This window comes from Aotus nancymaae, unplaced genomic scaffold (assembly GCF_030222135.1).
Source record: "Aotus nancymaae isolate 86718 unplaced genomic scaffold, 86718_ANA_hifiasm-v0.15.2.pri h1tg000021l, whole genome shotgun sequence".
Lineage (NCBI taxonomy): Eukaryota > Metazoa > Chordata > Mammalia > Primates > Aotidae > Aotus > Aotus nancymaae.
In genome coordinates, this window is record NW_026988433.1 from 10839297 (window position 1) to 10860104 (window position 20808).

The window sequence follows — 20808 nt, forward strand, 5'->3', positions numbered from 1 at the left end:
TTGTGTGAAGACCTAGGGGCTCTGCAGGCCCAGGGCAGTCAGGCGGCTCCAGAGCAGGAGTGAGGGGAGAGAGAAGGTGGGGGGCCCAAGCGGGTTTACAGTAGGAGACGCCAGCCAGGCTAGTGAAAGAGCTAGGCTTTTTGTTGTTTTGTTTGAGACAGGGTCTCTGTCACCCAGACTCTAGTGCAGTGGCACAATCATAGCTCACTGCAGCCTGGAACTCCTGGCTTCAAGCGATCCTCTGGCCTCGGCCTCCCCAGTAGCTAGGACTGCAGGCGTGCAGGGCCCGGCTATGTTTTGTAGAGATGTGGTCTCCCTTTGTTGCCTGGGCTGGTCTGGAACTCCTGGCCTCAAGCGATCCTCCCATCTTGGTCTCCCAAAGTGTTGGGACTACAGGCATAAGCCACCTACCGGAATTTTCTGAGTGTCCTGGATATCTATGCGGGGGAGGGGCGGGGGGATAGGAAGGGCTGGCAGAGGCCGTGAAAGATCTACGTTTGGTAAAAGGTCACTCCTACTCCTTATTCCCTGGTGGGCTGAGGAAAGCTGGGGAGGAAGGAGGAAGGGCAGCTGGAGGCTGTCTCCGTGCTCAGAATGCCGGGCGGTGGCGGGGTCGGAGCGAGATGGGTCTCAGGTGTGCGAGCACCGCGGGCTGTGGGCGAGGGGCCCGGGTGGGCGGCGGTGCCATTCACCGAGAAGGGCGCACAGTAGGTGGCTTGGTTCCGTCCCGGGAGGTTTCAACCCAGACTGTGCCGCGGCCCGGGCGGCGCCGTCCCTCCGCGGGCGTCCCCACGAGGCCGCACGGCCTCACCCCGCCGCCCTCCGAGCAGGGTCCCCGTCGCGGTGACCCCAGAGCCCTGCTCTCCACCCGCCGCGGGGCGCACGACCCCTCCTGGTGGTTGCGGGTCCTGAGGCTCAGCCTGGGGCGACTGACGCCTCGGGTCCCCACAGGACTCGGTGACCCAAGTGCCCCGGCGTGGGCAGGGGCCGAGCTCTTGTTCATTCTTTCAACGCGACGGTCTCTAGAGAGCTGGCGGAGACAGGGACCCACCCCGCGGGGGGCCTCGGGCCCAGGCTGGCGGCAGCGCGGCGCGTTGGGGGCGGACAGCCCAGGCTGGCGGGGTCCACGACGCCCGGCTCCAGCCTCTATCCCCAGCCCGGAGAACCGAAGCCGAGCGGCCCGTGGGCCCTGAGCCCGGCCTGCCAAGGCCAGACCCGCGCAGCACCCGGGCGGGGACCGGAGAGCGGGCTGCGGGGTGCAAAGGTACGGCCGCCCTAGCGACGCCCCTGCCCACATGGTGACCCAGCCCCCCTCACAGCAGCGGGATCCCGGTTCCCGACCTACCTGAGCGTGACGCCGGGGCAGAGGCGAGGAGCTAGCGCAGCGGAGCCAGGGCGGATAGTGCCCAGGTGCGCGGAGCTCGCAGGGCTCGGGTGGGCGGAGCTCGAATGGGGGCTCTTTTGGGCGGGGGGATTATGGGGGCGGGGCTTATGGGGAGGCGGGGCTTTGGGGAGGGCGGACTCCGGGCCGCCAGTCTCTGCCACGCCCGCGGCTGGACGCACGTGTCCCGTCCCCGACCCAATCCTGGGGTCCGCACGAGCCGAGTGGGGCAGAGGCTCCTCCTCCCCAGGACCCCGGAGCCACACCCGCCCTCCGACGCGCGCGGCGAAACCGACGCCGAGGCGGGAGTGCTGGGAACAGCCTTTACTGCCCGCGCCCTACACGGCGAACTTGCGCAGCGCCTCCTCCGCCGAGCGGCACTGGTTCAGCTGGATCTGCACCTCCACAGTCAGGGGCTCGGGGTGGTAATCGCCTTCGTAGACGGGAATCACGGCTTTTGGCTTTTCTGGGAAAATAAAAACGCGAGCATGAGTCCCGGGAGACAAATGGGCTGGCGTTCTCGGCCGCCCTGACCCATCCCAAATGCAAGCCCTGGACTCCGTCCTGGCGGGGGTTTTCGGTCTTCGGGTCTTAACCGTAATGAGAAATGAAATAAAATTGCATTGAATTAGATCATTTAATAAGTCGCAGCTGTGAGTTGCAAGACGAACTAGCTGCTTTTTATTTTGAGAGTGTCTTGCTCCGTCGCCCAGGCTGGAGTGCAGTGGCGTGATCTCGGCTCCCTGCAACCGCCACCTCCCGTGTTTAAGCGATTCTCCTGCCTCAGCCTCCCCGGTAGCTGGGATTACAGTCACCCGTCACTACGACTGGCTAATTTTTAGTAGAGACAGGGGTTTCACCATGTTGGCTAGGCTGGTCTCGAACTCCTGACTTCAAGTGATCCGCCCTCCCTCGGCCTCCCAAAGTGCTGGTATTGCCACCGCGCCTGGCTGCAGATATTTTCTCAAAAATGAAGTAATTCGGCCAGGTGCGGTGGATCACACCTGTAATCCCAGCACTTTGGGAGGCGGAGGCAGGTGGATCACGAGGTCAGGAGATCGGGACTATTCTGGCCAACATGTTGAAACCCTGTCTCTACTAAAAATACAAAAATTAGCCGAGTGTGGTGGTGTGCGCCTGTAGTGTCAGTTACAACGGAGGCTGAGGCAGGAGAATCGCCTGAACCCGGGAAGCGGAGGTTGCAGTGAGCCAAGATCACGCTGCTGCAGTCCAGCCTGGGCAACAGTTAAAAAGAAAAAAAAAAGTCTGTAATTCTGGCACTTCAGGCAAAACAACTGAAAGTATTTCAATAGATTTATAACATTTGCCCTAAAAATGAGATCACATTGTATCTGCCACCATGAATTTTATCGATTTTCCAATACTCAAAGACCTTTCTAATGACGTGGGTGGTGATCGTAAAGAACGTGATTTATGGAAAATGGATAGTGACGGGGGTCAACGGTTGGAACATCTGCGTAAGTTGGTTAACCTGTATTTCATAAGTAACTCACGCATGTTACAAATTGTGCATGGTAAAATATCCATTCAACGTGTAAACTAGGCCAATGAATTTAATCTGATTATGAAAAATTCAGTATACATTGTTTTCACAGTGTAAGAACCTTTAAGAAACTACCACTTGTCAAATTTGGTGTAATTTTAAAGAAAAATATCCCCAATTATTTGAGGGTCAAATACTCCCCTCTTTTCCAATTATGGGTCTGAGGTTGGATTTTCTTTATGCACTTCAATTACAGCAACATATTGCAAGCAGTTGACTGCAGAAGTAGCTATAAGAATCCAGGTGTCTTCAATTCAGCTAGACATTAAAGAGATTTACAAAAAAAAACAAACCTTTTTAAGTCCATCTTAACCCACAGGTAAGTATCACAAATCACGTGTTCGTCTAGGCACGGGTTTTGAAGTCCAGTAGTGTATGCCCGCCAACATTTACTCCTTCAGTGATTTTATTTTATTATTTATTTTTTTGAAACAGAGTCTCACTGTTGCTCAGGCTGGAGTGCAATGGCTTGATCTTGGCTCACTGCAAACTCTGCCTCCCGGGTGCAAGCGATTCTCCTGCCTCAGTCTCCTGAGTAGCTGGAATTACAGGCACCTGCCACCGCACCTGGCTAATTTTTGTATTTTTAGTAGAGACAGAGTTTCACCATGTTGGCCAGGCTGGTCTCGAACTCCTGACCTTGAGTGATCCACCCACCTCAGCCTCCCAAAGTGCTGAGATTACAGGTGTGAGCCACCGCCCTGTGCCTGTTTCCACTTTTCAGCTTCAGCATGATGGCTGCTCGGCTATGATCGGGCCTCAGGCTTTGCAGCCGCCTCCCACAGCTCTCCCTGTCTCCTCTCCCTCCCAGCCAGACATTCTTTCTGAACCTCAAACCCGAGATGCACCCATTTCAGATGCTTCTGCAGCTCCCCCCAGGACAAATCCAGGCTCCTCTTACAGCAAATGAGGCCCAGTAGCCTCGAGCTAGAGGCAGACACCTCGGAAGCAGAGGGACCCCAAGCCACCCCAGCTATGAACCCTCACCCTGCTGTGGCTCTACCACAGGCGCCCTCCCCACCTGCATCACAAACCACAGGCCTGGTGGTCTGAGGGCTGCAGGGAAGGAATATTAACATTGGATCCTAAGGTGGGACGTGGCCGCTCCCCAGGCCAGAAGCGCCCATTCCCTGCCCTTCTGTTCCTTTGGCCTCTACCAGAGCTGGCCCTCGGCAGGTCCTCCTGCCACTCCCTGCCATTGGTCTTCACCACCGGCACTCACCTTTTTTGGCAGGTTTCTTAATCTTCTTTGATTCCTGAGAGAAAGAACCACAAAACGAGAGAGGAGGTGCTGGAGAAGGGGTTTCTCTGGGGCCCCACCTCCTCCATTCCCTCTAACAGGTCCAGGAAGGTGGGGGTCTCTCAGAGAGGGTACCCACCCCAAGGGGAAGGCTGACTGGGCTGAAACCCACGGAGGGGCCCTGTGTGCAGGCGGCAGCACCAGCACCCGGCTGTGTGACCCAGGAAAAAGCCCTCCCCACCCCCTTCTCCCCATCCGGTGACCTGGGCCCACAGCCCTTGCTTGCCCTCAGGGTTCCCGTGGGGAGGGCAAAGGCAGAGGTGGAGGATGTGGTACCTTGGCAAATGCCAGCCTGTCGGATGCCAAGGTGCGGACCACGCCAAAGTTGCACACGGTGGACACCAGGGGCTCCCCCACCAGCAGGGGCTCCAGAACCACCAGGCCTCGGCCTAGCACCTGCAGGATGGGGGGGTCCTGCCGGAGCTCCTTTGGTGGCTCCTTCTTCTTCTTTGGTGCCTGCTGGGGGAGGCCAGGAGGGTGGGACGAGGCAAGACGAGGCTGTGGCCAGACCACCCTCCCCGGCACCAGGGCCCGGTACCTTGGCCGGCTCTTTCTCTCCTTTCCCCTTCCTGTCTTTCTCCTTCTCTTTCTTGTCTTTCTCTCCTTTTCCTTTCTTGGCAGACAGGGGACTGTCGACAGCAGGCAGCACCACCGGCCAGGAGAGAATCTGGGGGCAGGGATGTGGCCTCAAGTGAGCAGAGGCCCACGGTGGCTGCCTGGGGTCGCCTCTCCCTCACCCTTTCCGGAGCGGTGCTGAGACCTCAGCTAACCAGGGAGTGAGGCTCCTATAGGGGACGGCCCAATGGAAACAGGAACAGGGGCAGAGGTGCAGCCTGTGGGCGGCCAGGCACTGCCTCCACCTGCCCACCTTCTCCTCCACAATAGTCACGGTGGTCCCCGCCAGCAGGAAGGCCTTCAGTGGCACCAGGTCCCTGAGCACATGCTGCATCTCATAGTTGCATGGGATGACCTCAGCCCAGGGCTTGTGAGTGGTGCTGAAGAGGACGGTCCTTGGGAAAGGAGAGATGAAGACATGGTGCCGTCACCCAGGGGCTGTGGCCAGGAACCCGGGACAGGACTGTGAGGGGACATCAAAGCCCACAGAGTGAGGCAGGGGACCTGGCTGCCACCAGGCAGGGTGAGGGGACCAGAAGGCCAGAAAGGAATGTGGACGCAGAGGAGACAGCAAAAGGAAAAAAGGGCACATGGGGCCCTCCTTCAAGGGCAAGACCACCCTGAACAACTGCTAAAAACCATTCGAAACGCACCGAGAGTTATTTGTTAAAAGTTCAGCAAAGGGCTGAGCATGGTGGCTCTCGCTTCTAATCCTAGCACTTTGGGAGGCCGAGATGGGAGGATCGTTTGAACCCAGGAGTTCAAGACCAGCCTGGTCAACATAGTGAAACCCCACCACAAGAAACAGATAAAGGAACAAAGAGGCGGGAAAAGGAGGGGAGGGGAGGGGAGGGGAGGGGAGGGGAGGGGAGGGGAGGGGAGAGGAGACCAGATAGTAAATCAATGAAGGAGGGAATGAAACCAGATAGTAAATCTTTTTTTTTTTTTTTTTTTTTTTTGAGACAAGAGTCTCACTTTTATTGCCCAGGCTGGAATGCGGTGGTGCAATCAATCTTGGCTCACTGCAACTTCTGCCTTCTGGGTTCAAGCAGTTCTTCTGCCTTGGCCTCTCAAGTAGCTGGGATTACAGGTGTGCGTCACCACTTCTGGCTAATTTTTTGTATTTAGTATGTTTAGTAGAGACAGGGTTCCACCATGTTGGGCAGGCTGGGCTCGAACTCCTGACCTCAAGTGACCCATGCATCTCGGCTTCCCAAAGTGCTGAGATTACAGGCATGAGCCACAACAGTAAATCAATTCTAAAGGAAGATATGAAAGGAACCAGAAATGGTAACTAAGATGGTTAACAAGTTTTAAAAAAAAAACACACACACACACACACAAAAACAAACAAAAAAACACTTTGGCCAGGGGCGGTGGCTCACACCTGTAATCCTAACACTTTGCGAGGCCGAAGCAGATGGATCACGAGGTCAGGAGTTCGAGACCAGCCTGGCCAACATGGTAAAATGCTGTCTCTACTAAAAATACAAAAATTAGCCTGGCATGATGGCAGGCGCCTGTAATCCAGCTACTGGGGAGGCTGAGGCAGGAGAATCACTTGAACCCAGGAGGCAGAGGTTGCAGTGAGTGGAGATCATGGCACTGCACTCCAGCCTGGGTGACAGAGCAAGACTCTGTCTCAAAAAAAAAAAAAAAAAAATTTATAAATATATTTGTGTTCTCCTTTCTTCTCTGCAAGACATGGATTATATAAGATAATAATTATAACAATGTATTGTTGAGTCTGGTCTGTAACATTAATATGTTTATAATAAAATATTTATGAAAATTACTATAATCTTCATAACAAAAGTAGCACAAAAAAGAAGGAATGGAGCTAGATTGGACTCAGGCAAGAAAGAACACAGTATACAGGCTGGAAGATCCTTACAGCACTCGATACGCCAGAATACACCTTAGATGGATTAAAATGTTAAACCAAAAAAGGTTTTCCCACCCAAGGAAGGGCCGTTAATTTATCATCAATCAACTCAAGAAAGTCAGGCCAAGCGCAGCGGCTCACGCCAGTAATCCCAGCACTTTGGGAGGCCGAGGCAGGCAGATCACTTGGGACCAGGAGTTTGAGACCAGCCTGGCCAACGTGGCGAAACCCTGTCTCTACTAAAAATACAAAAATTAGCCAGGCATGCCTGTAGACCCAGCTACAGGCTGAGGCATGAGAATTGCTTGAACCTGGGAGGTGGAGGTGGTAGTAAGCCAGAGTCATGCCACTGACCTCCAGCCTGGGTGACAGAGTGAGACTCAGTCCCCCCAAAAAAGAAATTTAATTACTCCAAAAATCTTGGCTGGTCAGGGAAGTGGAACTCAGTTGTACTTTGAGTAGGCGGTTAGAGTAGAAGGATTTAGTGTTCAACCCTCCAGGAAAGAGGGCTGAACGCTGAATCCAAATGCCCCCTGCACAGCTAACAGCCTAGTGGGGCCTTAACCATTCCTGGGGGTGGGGGATCCAGGAGTGACTCAGCCTCAGGACTGTTTTTTTTTATATTTTCCCGATGGAGTCTCGCTCTGTTGCCAGGCTGGAGTGTAGTGGCATAATCTCAGCTCACTGCAACCTCCGCCTCCTGGGTTCAAGCAATTCTCCTGCCTCAGCCTCCCGAGTGGCTGGGACTACAGGTGTGCACCACCACACCCAGCTAATTTTTATATTTTTAGTAGAGACGAGGTTTCACCATGTTGGCCAGGATGGTCTTGATCTCTTGACCTCATGATCTGCCTGCCTTGGCCTTTCAAAGTGCTGGGATTACAGGTGTGAGCCACTGCGCCTAGCCCACCTCAGGACTTTTAAGCAGAGGCCACAGTGTGGTCTAGGCTATGACCCTACTGCTCTGACCACTTGCCCTGGTTCAGGTTTCCATCCTTACCCTGGGGATGGGCAGAGCCGGGGATCTATACGCGGCCGCAACTTGGCCAGCTCTTCCGCAGAGGCCCTCGGCGTTGGCAAGACGGTTGAAGGGACGGAGACGACGGACAACTCCGACTCTCCCCACTCCTCCACCTCAGACTCCAGAGACCCTTCTTTGGTGACCTCTTCAACAACATCTTCAACGACGTTTTCAATGACCTCTTCAGGAGATTCCTCAACTAATAATTCTGAGCTGGGAGAGGGCTTGACGATCTGCAGGAAGGCAGAAACTCGTCCAAGGTTGCTGTCTCCAAGACGTGCTCAGCTGATGCCCGGGGCATGTCTGTAACACAGCTCCCAACATCTAGATGAGGTTCACGTGTGAGCAGACGAACCATGCTAGGAGGCAGGAAGGCTCTGAGAAACCCAGTCTTGTCTCTTCTGAAAGACCTACATTAAGTGTGAAAGCAATAACCACTTCCACGTGGGAGCAGGAGACCAGTGTCATCACGCTTCCCCTAGTCGGATGGTGTCCCTGGGTTTACTTCTGATATGGAGGGAGGTAGAAGGAGTTGTAGAAATTGCAGAATGGGGCTGGGAGCAAGGGGCTGAGTTATGAAACGCTGGGTGGCTTTTTAGGCTCAGATTTTTTATTTTATTTATTTTCTATTTTTTATTTTAAGAGGGCAAGGGGAGTGTGTGCATGGCGGAAAATAGCTCTAGCTGCAAGAAAGAGGCTGAGCTGAAGCCAGGTCCCTGCATGAATCACCGGATTCCACATTAAGAATTTTCCAGGCTGGAGGCAGTGGCTCCCGCCTGTAATCCCAGCACTCTGGGAGGCTGAGGTGGGCAGATCACAAGGTCAGGAGTTCCAGACCATCCTAGCCAATGCGGTGAAACACCCATCTCTACTAAAAATACAAAAATTGGCTGGGTGTGGTAGCCCACGCCTGTAATCCCAGCTACTCAGGAGGCTGAGGCAGGAGAATCGCTTGAACCCGGGAGGTTGCAGTGAGCTGAGATCACACCACTGCACTCCAGCCTGGGTAACAGAGTGAGACTCCATCTTAAAAAAACACAAAAAAGGATTTTCCTTGGCCAGGCACGGTGGCTCACACCTGTAATCCCAGCACTTCAGGAGGCCGGGGATCATTTGAACTCAGGAATTCAAAACCAACCTGGTCAACATGGTGAAACTTCATCTCTACTAAAAATATAAAAATTAGCCAGGTGTAGTGATGGGCACCTGTAATCCCAGCTCCTGGGGAGGCTGAGGCAGGATAATCGCTTGAACCGGGAGGCAGAAGTTACAGTGAGCCAAGATCACACCACTGCACTCCAGCCTGAGTGACAGAGCAAGACTCTGCCTCAATAAGTTAATAAATTAATTAATTAAAAGGATTTTCCTGGGTCCACGAAGCAGTTCAGCCTGCACAAGGGCCCCCCCATACTCCCGGGGACAGCCCGGGGCGCACCTCGGCCAGCACGTCCGTGTACTCATTCGCGTCACCTTCTTCGTCTTTCACAAAATCGTAGGTCACATAATAGCTGTAAGTGATGAAAGGGCCTTCGGGCCCTGGTTCCGGGTCCGAGAGAGAGGTGTCCAGAACTCCCCTGACGTTTCCAATGGTCACCACAAACTGCGCTTCCTGTGCCAAGAGATCTGCAGAGAGGAATGGGCAGGACAGAGGGGCACGTGGAATAGAAGTGGGCAGACAGAAAACGAGAGGGCCGGGAAGGTACGGGTCCCCGGATTCTCTCCACCACTCGGGGCTGAGCCTTAGTGGGGCAGTCAGGTTCACGTGCCACTCTGGCAAGCTGACCTGGAGTGATTTGGGTGTCATCACATCCCTCTTTGGCCTTGTTTTCCTGATCTGTGTATGGCGGTGATGAGGGCTGCTCTGCAGGTCACCTTAGCATTATCTAGCATGTCACTATGACCTGGAGAAGCCTCCGGTGCACCTTGTGGCATGGGCCACAAGGGGGCGATCTCAAGCCAGCAGGGAGATGAAAAGGCTAATTGAAATAACCGTCCCAACTCCCTATATGTTATTTTATTTTATTATTGTATTTTAAGATGGAGTTTCGCTCTTGTTGCCCAGGCTGGAGTGCAGTGGCGCGATCTCGGCTCACTACAACCTCCACCTCCCAGGTTCAAGTGATTCTCCTGCCTCAGCCTCCCAAGTAGCTCAGATTACAGGCACACGCCACCACGCCTGGCTAATTTTGTATTTTTAATAGAGATGGGGTTTCTCCATGTTGGTCAGGCTGGTCTTGAACTCCCGACCTCAGGTGATCTGCCCGCCTCAGCCTCCCAAAGTGCTGAGATTACAGGTGTGAGCCACCATACCCGGCTATTTTTTTTTTTTTTTAAGAGACAGGGCCTTGCTCTGTGGCCAGGCTGGAGTGCAGTGGCATTATTTCAGCTCATTGCAACCTCCACCTCCTGAGTTCAAGAGATTCTCATGCCCCAGCCTCCCAAGTAGCTGGGATTACAGGTACCCACCACCATACTCAGCTAATTTTTGTATTTTTAGTAGAGACGAGATACTTGTTGGCCAGGCTGGTGCTGAACTCCTGACTTCAAGGGATCCCAAAGAGTGATCACTTCAGCCTCCCAAAGTGCTACAACTACATGTATGAGCCACTGCACCCGGCCTCCCACTACCACTTCTGTCCCCAAATCCTAATCACAGGAATCAAAGCCTGGGGAAGGGTCTGACCCAGAAGAAAGGCTACACCTGACTAGGGTCTGGATCAGATGGGGAGCTGCAGGAAAGATGGGTGCACAGAACCAGGAGGGCAGGGCACAGCCAGGCGGAGGCTGGGCTGTCACATGCCACCCCCTCCCTGCATGCTGGCACCCTCACCGCCATTGAGGCTGAGCCCCTGGAACAGATGCTTCTCGTTGGGAGACACGGTGACGTCGTCCAGCACGCAGAGCTGGGCCAGGCTGTCGACAGTGAGGCCGCGGTAGTAGGGCACCAGGGCCAGCGGGTTTCCCTGCAGCACCAGCAGCCGCAGGTGTCGGAGTGTCCTCAGGCTGGCAAGCATGCTCTGCAGGTCCGTCAGGTCATTGAAGCCCAGGTCCAGGGAGACAAGGTTGGGCCTGGAAGGTGAGCAGGACCGTCTGAGGGTTAAGAAGCCAGGTGACCAGGGGCCAGCAGCCCTACAGCCAAAACAGACGGGGGCCTGGGGCTGAGGACTCTGCCATCCGTGGGCTGCACATCCTGTCCTGTTAACTTGACCCAAGTTAACCCACATCGGGAATGAGTGCCTGGCTCTCGTCTCCTCTCTCCGTAGCACTGCTACCCTCACAGTCAGTGCCACAGGGATGCCCCTCACAACTGGCCCCCACCGGCCTCCCTTCACAGGGCTACCCTCTTCTTGGCCAAACCTCTCAGTAGCTCCCATGGAGCCTCATGCACTGCGTGCGTCAAGGAGGTTCTGCACAAATACTACGGGCAGACTGGGCAGCACAGCCGGGGACAGCCACTGTGGGGGAGCCTTGGACAGGGCAGGCATGGGGTTGACGTTGGGGGCTGGGAGGAGGGAGCCAGAGGCTGGAGGGCTGGGCGGTCTAGAAGGTGGAGATGGCATCTCGAAGCCAGACTGGGGCGGGACCCCAGGAGGCAAGGGGGCTGGGAGGGGCCTGCGGCCAGACCAAGACACAGGGCAAGGGCAGGGTGACTTTCCTGCTGCCACAAACTGGAAAGCAAATTGATCTCAGCTGAGAACAGACACAAGAAAAACACAAGGGGCCGCTGTCAGCACAGCCTCTCCCAATCCCAGTAAGGCGCCCCGCCTTGCCCTTCCCCTAAGAGCAGAAGAGAAGGGGAGGAAGAGGAAACTCGAGTCAGAGAGGCAGCTTCCCTTCCCTGCAGGGGTGTGGAGGGTTGGACCCCCCAAGGACATGCCCTCCAGGTTCCTGGGGGAAGGAGAGAGGGGAGGTGGTTCTACCCAGTCCACCCTTGCCGGTCCGTGAACGGGCACCACGGAGATGCTGCCAAGCCGCTCAAGTCCTGCACGTCTCAGAGCATGCTTTGCAAAGCCTTCCCCTCCCGGCTTCCTTTCCTGGCCTTTTCTGGGTGGTCTCTGGTCCCCTCCTGCCCCTCAGATCCAGGATGTTAAGGTTTCTACCGTTTGCCCACCAAGGAGACCAAGGTGAATATCCACTGGGACCGGAGCCTTCTGCCAGCTTCCTAATGAGCCTGAACCTTTGATAGCAATGGGGCGCCTGGCGCTAGGAGGGCCTGGTGCCAGGGCAGTGGTTCTCAGCGTGGGGGGATTTTGCTGCTCAGGGGACATTAGGTTCTGTCTGGAGACATTTTTGCTTGTCACAACTAGCAGGGAGGTACTCCTGGCTCTCAGGTGGAGACCAGGGATGCCGCTCAATATCCTGCTGTGCCCAGGGCAACACCACAGCAAGGAATGATGGGGCTCCAATGCCAATGAAGCCCAAGGTGAGAAACCCTGCTCTAAAACATGGCACCAGACTGGGCGAGGTGGCTCACACCTGTAATCCCAGGACTTTGGGAGGCCAAGGTGGGCGGATCACTTGAGGTCAGGAGTTCGAGACCAGCCTGGCCAACATGGTGAAACCCCGTCTCCACTAAAAATACAAACATTAGCCAGGCGTGGTGGTGGGCGCATGTAGTCCCAGCTACTTGGGAGGCTGAGGCAGGAGAACTGCTTGAAACCAGGAGGTGGAGGTTGCATAGCAGAGATTGCACCACAGCACTCCAGCCCGGGCAACAGAGTGAGTCTCCGTCTAAAAAATAAATAAATAATAAAAAATAAAATATGGCACCAAAGCAAAGGCTCTGCCTCACACCCACCACCCCTTGTTCTCCTTCCCAGGGCCTCAGCGGAATTTTGCTATTGGGTCAGAGAAATAAACCAAAGGTCTGGAGTTAGCAGCCAACTGGGAGTTACAGAAAACAGCAAAGCTAAGTTCTCAAGCCACTGGGGAGGAATCCCCCCAGCCTAAGACTTAATCCCCTCCCTCTCTTTCCATCTGGGCTCCCGAGTTACCAGTGGTCAGCGGTGATGTGGAGACTTTCCGAGGGGCCTAGAAGTTTGTTGTGGCCTAACCCCAAGTGCTGCAGGCGGCGGAGTGGGTGGGCGCACAGACACTCCATGCTGCTGATCTCATTGCCGTAGAGCTCCAGCACCTGGGAGACCACACAGAGGGCCCGGGACGACCGTGCAGGAGTCAGTGTCGAGGAGCAGGCCCACCCTTCTGCTCTGAGAAACTTGGAGGAATCACAAATTACTCACACCTGGCCCCGCCTGGCGCCACCCGGCCTCCCCGTGAAAGACCCAGGAAGAAAAGATTCCGGCAGCAGGTCTTGGGAAGTTTCTTTTCCTTTCGTGAAAGACATGTCAACATTTGGAATGGGGGGTGGAGGGTGTGATGTCGGACTGGCGGTGGGGAAGCTGCATAGCATCTGGCACCTTCTCAACCCATGGGGATGCTTCCCTGGGAAGCCAAAAGGGCCCCTGGCTGGATCTGGAATAAACCCAACACTAACCTTCCCGGTTCATGGTTCTTATCCACAGCCTCACCCATTTTTTTGTTGTTGCTGTTTCTTTTTTTTTTAAATTTATTTATTGTTTATTATTTGAGGTGGAGTCTTGCTCTGTCACCCAGGCTGGAGTGCAATGGCGCAATCTTGGCTCACTGCAGCCTCCGCCTCCCAGGTTCAAGCGATTCTCCAGCCTCAGCCTCCTGAGTAGCTGGGATTACAGGAGCACGCCACCACGCTTGGCTAATTTTTGTATTTTTGTAGAGACAGGTTTCCCTATGTTGCCCAGGCTGGTCTGGAACTCCTGAGAACAGGCAATCTGCCCACTTCGGCCTCCCGAAGCGCTGGGATTATAGGCCTACTTCATTTCTTTCTATGAGTGAATAGCATTCTATTGTACGGAGAGATCACTTTTTTTTTTCCTTGAGACAGAGTCTCACTCTGTCACCAGGCTGGAGTGCAGTGGCGCGATCTCAGCTCACTGCAACTCCTGCCTCCCAGGTTCAAACGATCCTCCTGTCTCAGCCTCCCAAGTAGGTGGGATTACAGGCATTCAACACTACACCCAGCTAATTTTTGTATAGTAGAGATGGGATTTTGCCATGTTGGCCAGGCTGGTCTCAAACTCCTGACCTCAGGTGATCCGACCCCCTCAACCTCCCAAAGTGCTGGGATAACTGGCATGAGCCGCCACGCCCGGCCTAACCACATTTTTTTGTTTATCCATTCATCTGTTTTTAGACACTTGAGTTGAGCCCACCCTTCCGCTATGATGAGCAGCACAGCTCTGAACTCTGGAAGACGAGACTCTGGCTACGTCCCTGTCTTCAGTTCCTTTGTGGATACACCTAGGAATTGAAGCGTTGGGTCTTGCAGTAATTCTATGATGAACTTTTTGAGGAAAGTGACCTACATTTTAAAAGCCTGGAGCTGGGTCCTAGCCTCCACCCACGCTGGCCACACCTATGCCAGGCAGGGTAGGGCAAGGCCTCTGGGCAGTGCTGGCCCAAAGACTTGGCACAGACCGGGGGTCCTTCACCTTAAGTTTGGGGGGCAGATTGGCAGCTTCCACCTGCTTGATTCGATTGGCACTCAGTACCAATTCCTCCAGCTTTCGAAATTTCAGGAGGTCTTTATCCACCAGGGTCACCTGGAAGAGGGGAGAAGAAGCCAAGGGCCGTGGTGGGTGAGGGAGCACAGGCGCAGAGCCCCCGCCCACAGCAGAAAGACAGTGGCTCCTTCATCAGAGTTGCCTCCCCTCCATTCCCACCCCCTGATTCCCCGGAGGCTGTTCCCACACTGCATCGTTCTGCCAGGATCCAAGAGCCCCTCCCAGCCTCCATCCTTCCTCTGACTGTAGGTGGTACATCATTTCCAGGCCAATGGCCTGTGTCCTTTGTCGGACCATAGGCTGCCCATGAGGGCAGGAACCTGTCTTCTTTCCATCTACCCCAGAGCCACAGTGAACTCTGGGCACTGAAGTCAGTCAAGGTCTTCAGGAATCACCCAGAGCAGCGTCTGACCAGAAGCTGCAGTGACTCATCCATGACTTCTCAGTTCCCCGTGGCCTCAAAGACATCACGGGCCCTTCCCAGTGGGGCCTTCCTCCTCCAGGGTCACCAATGTGCCAGTCTGCCCAGGACAGGAGTTTGTTCCCAGGACGCGAAACTTTATGCACGGACACTGGAAGTCCCTGGCAAACCGCTACCAGTCAGTCACCTACTCGTCCCTTACTGCTGTGTCGCTTCCCAGTGGCTCTGGAAAAAGAAAGCCAAGGCTTTAGAAGGCTGAGGCCAAGTTTCCAGGCAATTTTTGGGCTGGCTTGCTGGATTTATTTATTTATTGAGACAGAGTCTCACGGTTGCTTGATTGATTGAGACACGATTTCATTCTGTCACCCAGGCTGGAGTGCAATGGTGCAGTCATGATCACTGCAGCCTCTACCTCCCCAGCTCAAGTGATCCTTCTGTCTCGGCGTCTGAGTAGCTGGGGCTATAGGCATGCACCACCATACCTGGCTACATTTAAAATTTTTTGTTTTGTTTTGTTTTTGAGACAGAGTCTGTCTCTGTCACCAGGCGCCAGGCTGGAGTGCAATGGCGCAATCTTGGCTCACTGCAATCTCCACCTCCCGGGTTCAAGCAATTCTCCTGCCTCAGCCTCCCGAGTAGCTGGTACTACAGGCACGTGCCACTATGCCCAGCTAATTTTTGCATTTTTTAGTAGAGACGGGGTTTCACCGTGTTGGCCAGGATGGTCTCGGTCTCTTGACCTCATGATCCACCCGCCTCGGCCTCCCAAAGTGCTGGGATTACAGGCGTGAGCTGCCGCGCCTGGCCTACATTTTAAAATTTTATAGAGTCGGGGTCCCACTATGTTGCCCAGGCTGGTCTCTAACACCTAGACTCAAAGGAACCTCCTGCCTCAGCCTCCCAAAGTGCTGGGATTATTAGTACCAGGGAGCCACCTCGCCCAGCTAGGGCTCTGCTACCGATGTAGACAAAGGTGGCTTTTTGGTGACAGAAATTAAAATAAAACTACACCAACCCTCCCCTCCCCTGACCCCCATGGTTTAGACGAAGTCAAACTAAAACAGACTCTTCGAAAAACCTGTGCTAGACCCAGCTGGGTCCACTGCAGAACTCAGCTATGGAAGATGGCGGTCAAGGGTGAAGGAAGAGGAGACACAGGCCGACGGAGCAGCCGGCCGGGCCTGGCGCGCAGGCCAGGGAGATGCAGCAGCCGGAGGGCAGGCCGGCCTTGGCTCCAGCCCCAGAGGAGGCCCCCAGAGGTGCTGTGAGAAGGGTGCCCTCCCCCCAACCTCCCTCAGGGGAGCGGCCACCCCAACATCACCCCGCCAAGCCCAGCACTCACCTCCTTGTCCACCGCCCGCAGGGACCGGAAGTAGGAGTGGAAGAAGGTGTCTCTGATCATCGGCGGGCTCCGGATGGCCAGTTCTCTCAGGAAACTGTCTTCCGCATTCGAGTCATTCAGCAGAGCCCAGGGGGAGTGCGGGCTGAGGACCAGGCCCAGCAGGGCCTCCACCGTCTCCTCCCCGGGACTCACCACGTCCTGCTCTCTGGGGACCAGCTCCCTCCACGTTCGCCAAGTTTGAGGAAGAAATCGCGACTTATTCTGCAGTGGCAGAGGGGGGATTTCTCCAGGTGTGACACAGCCCCCTGTGGAGGCCAGACTCTCAAAACGGAACAGATCGTAAAACTGGAAGATTGGGGATAAAGAGCTTAGCAATCTAGACAGTAATCAATAATTCTGATGGATTATTAGCCAGGGATATAACTATAGATGAGGGGAGATACAAAATAAGTAAAACGTCCCATTCCTTTGAGAGGCTGAGGCGGGAGGATCACTTGAGGTCAGGAGTTTGAGACCAGCCTGGGCAACGTGGTGAAACCCTGTCTCTACTAAAAATACAAAAATTAGCCAGGCGTGGTGACGCAGGCCTGTAATGTCAGCCACTGGGGAGACTGAGGCAGAACTGCCTGAACCCGGGAGGCAAAGGTTGCAGTGAGCTGAGATGGCGCCATTGCACTCCAGCCTGGGCAAGAGGTCTGTCTTCCTGGGCCACACCTGGGCTCCCCTCGTGGTTGAAGCCACGGGAGGGAAGAGTCTATGACTCTGGAGACGGGATGGGGGGATGACCCCTTCTCCTGGACCCCAGGTCGCAGGCTGCAGGCTGCAGGCTCAGAGTTACCTCTCACGCTGCCTTGGGCTCTCATTACATGCTCGGAGGCTGGAAAAGTTGCGGAACTCTTTGACCAAAACAAAAGGTTTTCACCCCAAAAGGAGCCTGCCCACTGGAAATCTGGGGTGTTGGCGTCTTCAAGTCAGGGAGAAGCCCCGGCCCAGGTCAGCTGCTGTGCTCAGGACGGGCCCTGCGCTCCCCCAGGCAGTACCCACGGCCCGGGCCCCACCGTTACCCCCCGAGCCCCACCCGCCCCCACGTCGGCGGCCCTCAAAATGCGCAGATCCCAGGCCCCAGGGACTAGCCCGCCCCTGTCGCCAGCCCCTCGGCCCACCCCGCTCGCCCGGGCGCGTCCCTCCCTGCAGCCGCTCCAGGCCCCCAGAGCCCCGGCCCCGGCGCCCGCACCCAGCTGCCTGCGCCGCACGGGAACTCGCGCAGACACAGCTTCCGCAGGTGCTCGCGCACGGCCGCGCTCACGGTCCCCGTCCCGGGCCGCTGGGTCCCAGGCCCGGCCTCAGACTCGGACTCCGAGGACGCCTCCATGGCCGCGGGGCCGCGTTGCCCGGCAACCGCCAGGACGCGTGCGCGAGGGCCGGGGCCTCTCCAGGTGCGCGCACCTGCCGCGAAGATAAGGCCCCCACCCGGATCACAGACAGCTCGGCCCCAACCACCTGGGTTTTCTCTTCTACCCTCATCTGTAAAATGGGATCACAGCTGGTGGTTCCAGGTGTGGCAGCTCCTTTAGGCAGTGAGCGCCATAGCTGACCTGTTTCTTAACTCCTCTCAAGCACTCCCCACCAAAAGTCATCCTATACTCATCTGACAGATGGAGAAAGGAGAAGAGACCCCAAGGTCAAACATCTCCAGCCAGCCAGTGGGTGCCAGAGTGGGTCTCTCTAAGCCTGCAGTCAGGGGTTTTATCACTGTCCACCTGTATAACTGTGTAAGCACTCGGACCTCATTTTATTTTTTATTTATTTTATTTTATTCAGATGGAGTCTTGCTCTGTCCCCCAGGCTGGAGTGCAGGGGTCCAATCTCGGCTCACTGCAACCTCTGTCTCCCAGGTTCAAGCGATTCTCCTGCCTCAGCATCCCGAGTAGCTGGGATCACAGGCGCATGACCACTTCTGGCTAACTTTTTGTATTTTAGTAGAGATGGAGTTTCACCATGTTGCCCAGGTTGGTCTCGAACTCCTGAGGTCAGGCAATCCACACTGCGTCCGGCTATGAAGCCCCTTTTGTGAGGACATTAATCCCATTCATGAGGAGCCCCCAAACTGAATCACTTCCCAAAGGACCCCACCTCTTAATACTATCACATTGGGCATCAGGTTCCGACAAATGAATTTTGGAGGTTCTGGGTCTGTCCCGCAGACTCCGGCCAGCGGATGAAATGAGTACTCAGACACAGGGCATGCAGTGTAAGAACAGCGAGGGGACTGCCTGGCTCCAGTGGCCAGAGAGGCAGCCCCAGCCGCTGGAGCCGCTTGCTTTTATCCAGTGCAGGCCCCGTGCCGAATGCCTGGAGTGAACACAATCTGTAGGTAATTAACACTTATTCTTCCCCTTTCAGGGAACTTCACCAGTGGATGTTCAAAGGTCAGTTCCTGGACAACTTCAAACAAACAAGCCTGATCAAGATAACTGTCCCCTTCACTCCTCGCCCTCTGCCTCAGGGCTAGATAACGGCTGCCTTCAGCTATTCTCCCCCAGGGCTCTGCAAAACCTTTGACTTGTCAGTAGGTTTGCGTCCTTTTCCTACAGTTTTTCCCACCACTCTGGCCGCTCTGACGGATCCCCCACGTGGAAGAACACATCAACATCTCTCATTCTTTTTAACTAAACGGTATCAGGACACTTTACTGTTATTAGAAAAATTATCCAAAACTGGGATTTAAGGCAAAAAGATGACCATATCTTCTTTCAAAGAAGAAAATATCCTTTTTCGGGGGGGTGGGGGTGGGGAGACAGGTCTCACTTTGTCATCCAGGCTACAGTGCAGTGGCGTGATCATAGCAGCTCGCTGAAGCCTGGACCTCCTAAGCTAAAGTGGTCCTCCCACCTCAGCCTCCGGAGTAGCTGGGACTACAGACACACATCACCATGCCTGGCTAAGGTTTTCGTATTTTTTAGTAGAGATGGGGTTTCACCATGTTGCCCAGGCTGGTCCCGAACTCCTGACTTCAAGTGGTCCACCCAACTCGGCCTCCCAAAGTGCTGGGATCATAGGCATGAGCCACTCTGCCTAGCCCTCAAAGAATAAAATAAATATCTATGAGTCCATACTGATATAAATAAGTCAAGGAGATGAACCACAGATGGGGCTCCTGGGATTTTGATGGAGCAACAGGTGGACGACGTGCAGCGAAGGAAGACAAGACTCAGAGGGGAAATCAAACATCCTGCTTGAAACAAGTTAAGGTCCAGATGCCAATGGGTGTCTGTCAAATCAGCCATTGGTTAGGAGGCTCAGGGACGAGGTCAGGTCTGGGTGGTACATAGAACCCAAGATGCACAGAAGGGACCCGCCAGGAAGCCCTTCCACCCTTCATCCCAAGTCCCCCTGCAGCCACCACTGTCTCTTTTTCTCTTCCTTCTCATCCACGCTTCTTTACACAGTGGTCTAGGCTCCCTTTTTTCCCCTTATTTATTTTTTGAGATGGAGTCTTGCTGTGTCGCTGGACTGGAGTGCAGTGGCACAATCTCGGCTCACTGCAGCCTCTGCCTCCCGGGTTCAAGCCTCCCGAGTAGCTGAAATTACAGGTGCCCACCACCATGCCTGGCTAATTTTTGTATTTTTAGTAGAGATAGGGCTTTATCATGTTGGCCAAGATGGTCTCAAACTCCTGTCCTCAAGTGATCTGCCTGCCTTGGCCTCCTAAAGTGCTGGTATTACAAGCGTGAGCCACCACAGCCGGCCTATGCTCACTTTTTCCTCACTTCCCAAACCGCCACAATATACCAAACCAAAAATGTATTCAAACTCTCCTAGCAAAGTTCCTGTGACCTTACGTTGCCCAATCTAGCGTATCTCTGCAGTCTTTACCCTATTTCACCTCTTCATGGCTTTTGATGATGTCAACTGTTTCCTCCTTCTTGAAAGTTACTTTTCATCTTATTCCATGACAACATGTATTTCTGGTACTTTTCTTTTTCTCGCTCTTACTTTTGTTGAGACAGTGTCTTGCTCTGTCACCAGGCTGGAGTGCAGTGGCGCGATCTTGGCTCACTGCAACCCCCGCCTCCCGGGTTCAAGTGATTCTCCTGCCTCAGCCTCCTGAGTAGCTGGAATTACAGTCACCACCACCACACACAGCTAGTTTTTGTATTTTTAGTAGAGACAGGTTTTCACCATGTTGGCCAGGCTGTTCTCAATCTCTTGACCTCGTGATCTGCTCACCTTGGCCTGTCATCGGGGATGACAGGCTTGAGCCACCACTCCTGGCCTTCTTTTTCTCTTGAGAGCACCTTCTCCATGTTCTAGACTAAATCATCATCTTCTCCTTGTCCTGTTAATGAAGGCATGTCCCAGGGCTCCACACTTGACTCCCACACCTCACACTGCTCATCTCTTACCGGCTTACAATTTTATCTGCCACAACACCTTGATGGCACCCACATTTATGTTGGTAGTTCCTTCCTTCACGCTCAGGTCCACACGTCCAATGGCCTGCTGTGTGTCTTCAGCTGAGCATTCCGTAACATTCTCATTCACTGTGTCAAAAGCTGGCTGGCCGTGTGGCTCGCACCTGGGAGGCCGAGTCCCAGCACTTTGGGAGGCCGAGGCAGGCTAATCTCTTGAGCTCTGGAGTTCAAGACCAGCTTGGCCAACATGGCGAAACCCTGTCTC

General features: G+C 54.7%; 1 protein-coding gene across 2 annotated transcripts; it reads right to left on the minus strand.

The window, feature by feature from the left end:
- Nucleotides 1-1698: 1698 nt before the first annotated feature.
- Nucleotides 1699-17500, minus strand: LRRC43 (leucine rich repeat containing 43). Of its 2 annotated transcripts, XM_064379660.1 has the most exons (12): nt 17363-17500; nt 16129-16389; nt 14294-14404; nt 12761-12900; nt 10597-10835; nt 9202-9389; nt 7746-7999; nt 5114-5255; nt 4784-4912; nt 4522-4704; nt 4168-4201; nt 1699-1847 (listed from the first exon to the last, which is right to left on the minus strand). In XM_064379660.1, exons 1-12 carry the CDS (start codon nt 17498-17500, stop codon nt 1720-1722), a joined length of 1947 nt encoding a protein of 648 aa, XP_064235730.1. In that variant the 3' UTR covers nt 1699-1719. The 2 variants fall into 2 exon arrangements, with proteins under 2 accessions (XP_064235730.1, XP_064235731.1); XM_064379661.1 differs by lacking the exon at nt 17363-17500 and having other exon boundaries at nt 4522-4701; nt 16129-16263.
- Between the last annotated feature and the right edge of the window lie 3308 nt (nt 17501-20808).

Excerpts from the sequence above, each read along its gene's own strand:
- LRRC43 (XM_064379660.1), bottom strand. The coding sequence starts at position 17,500 with ATGGAGGCGTCCTCGGAGTCCGAGTCTGAGGCCGGGCCTGGGACCCAG. Across the intron at positions 12,901-14,293 it reads ATCTGCCCCCCAAACTTAAG|GTGCTGGAGCTCTACGGCAA; the intron begins GTGAAGGACCCC and ends GTGGTCTCCCAG. Across the intron at positions 8,000-9,201 it reads ACACGGACGTGCTGGCCGAG|ATCGTCAAGCCCTCTCCCAG; the intron begins GTGCGCCCCGGG and ends GCCTTCCTGCAG.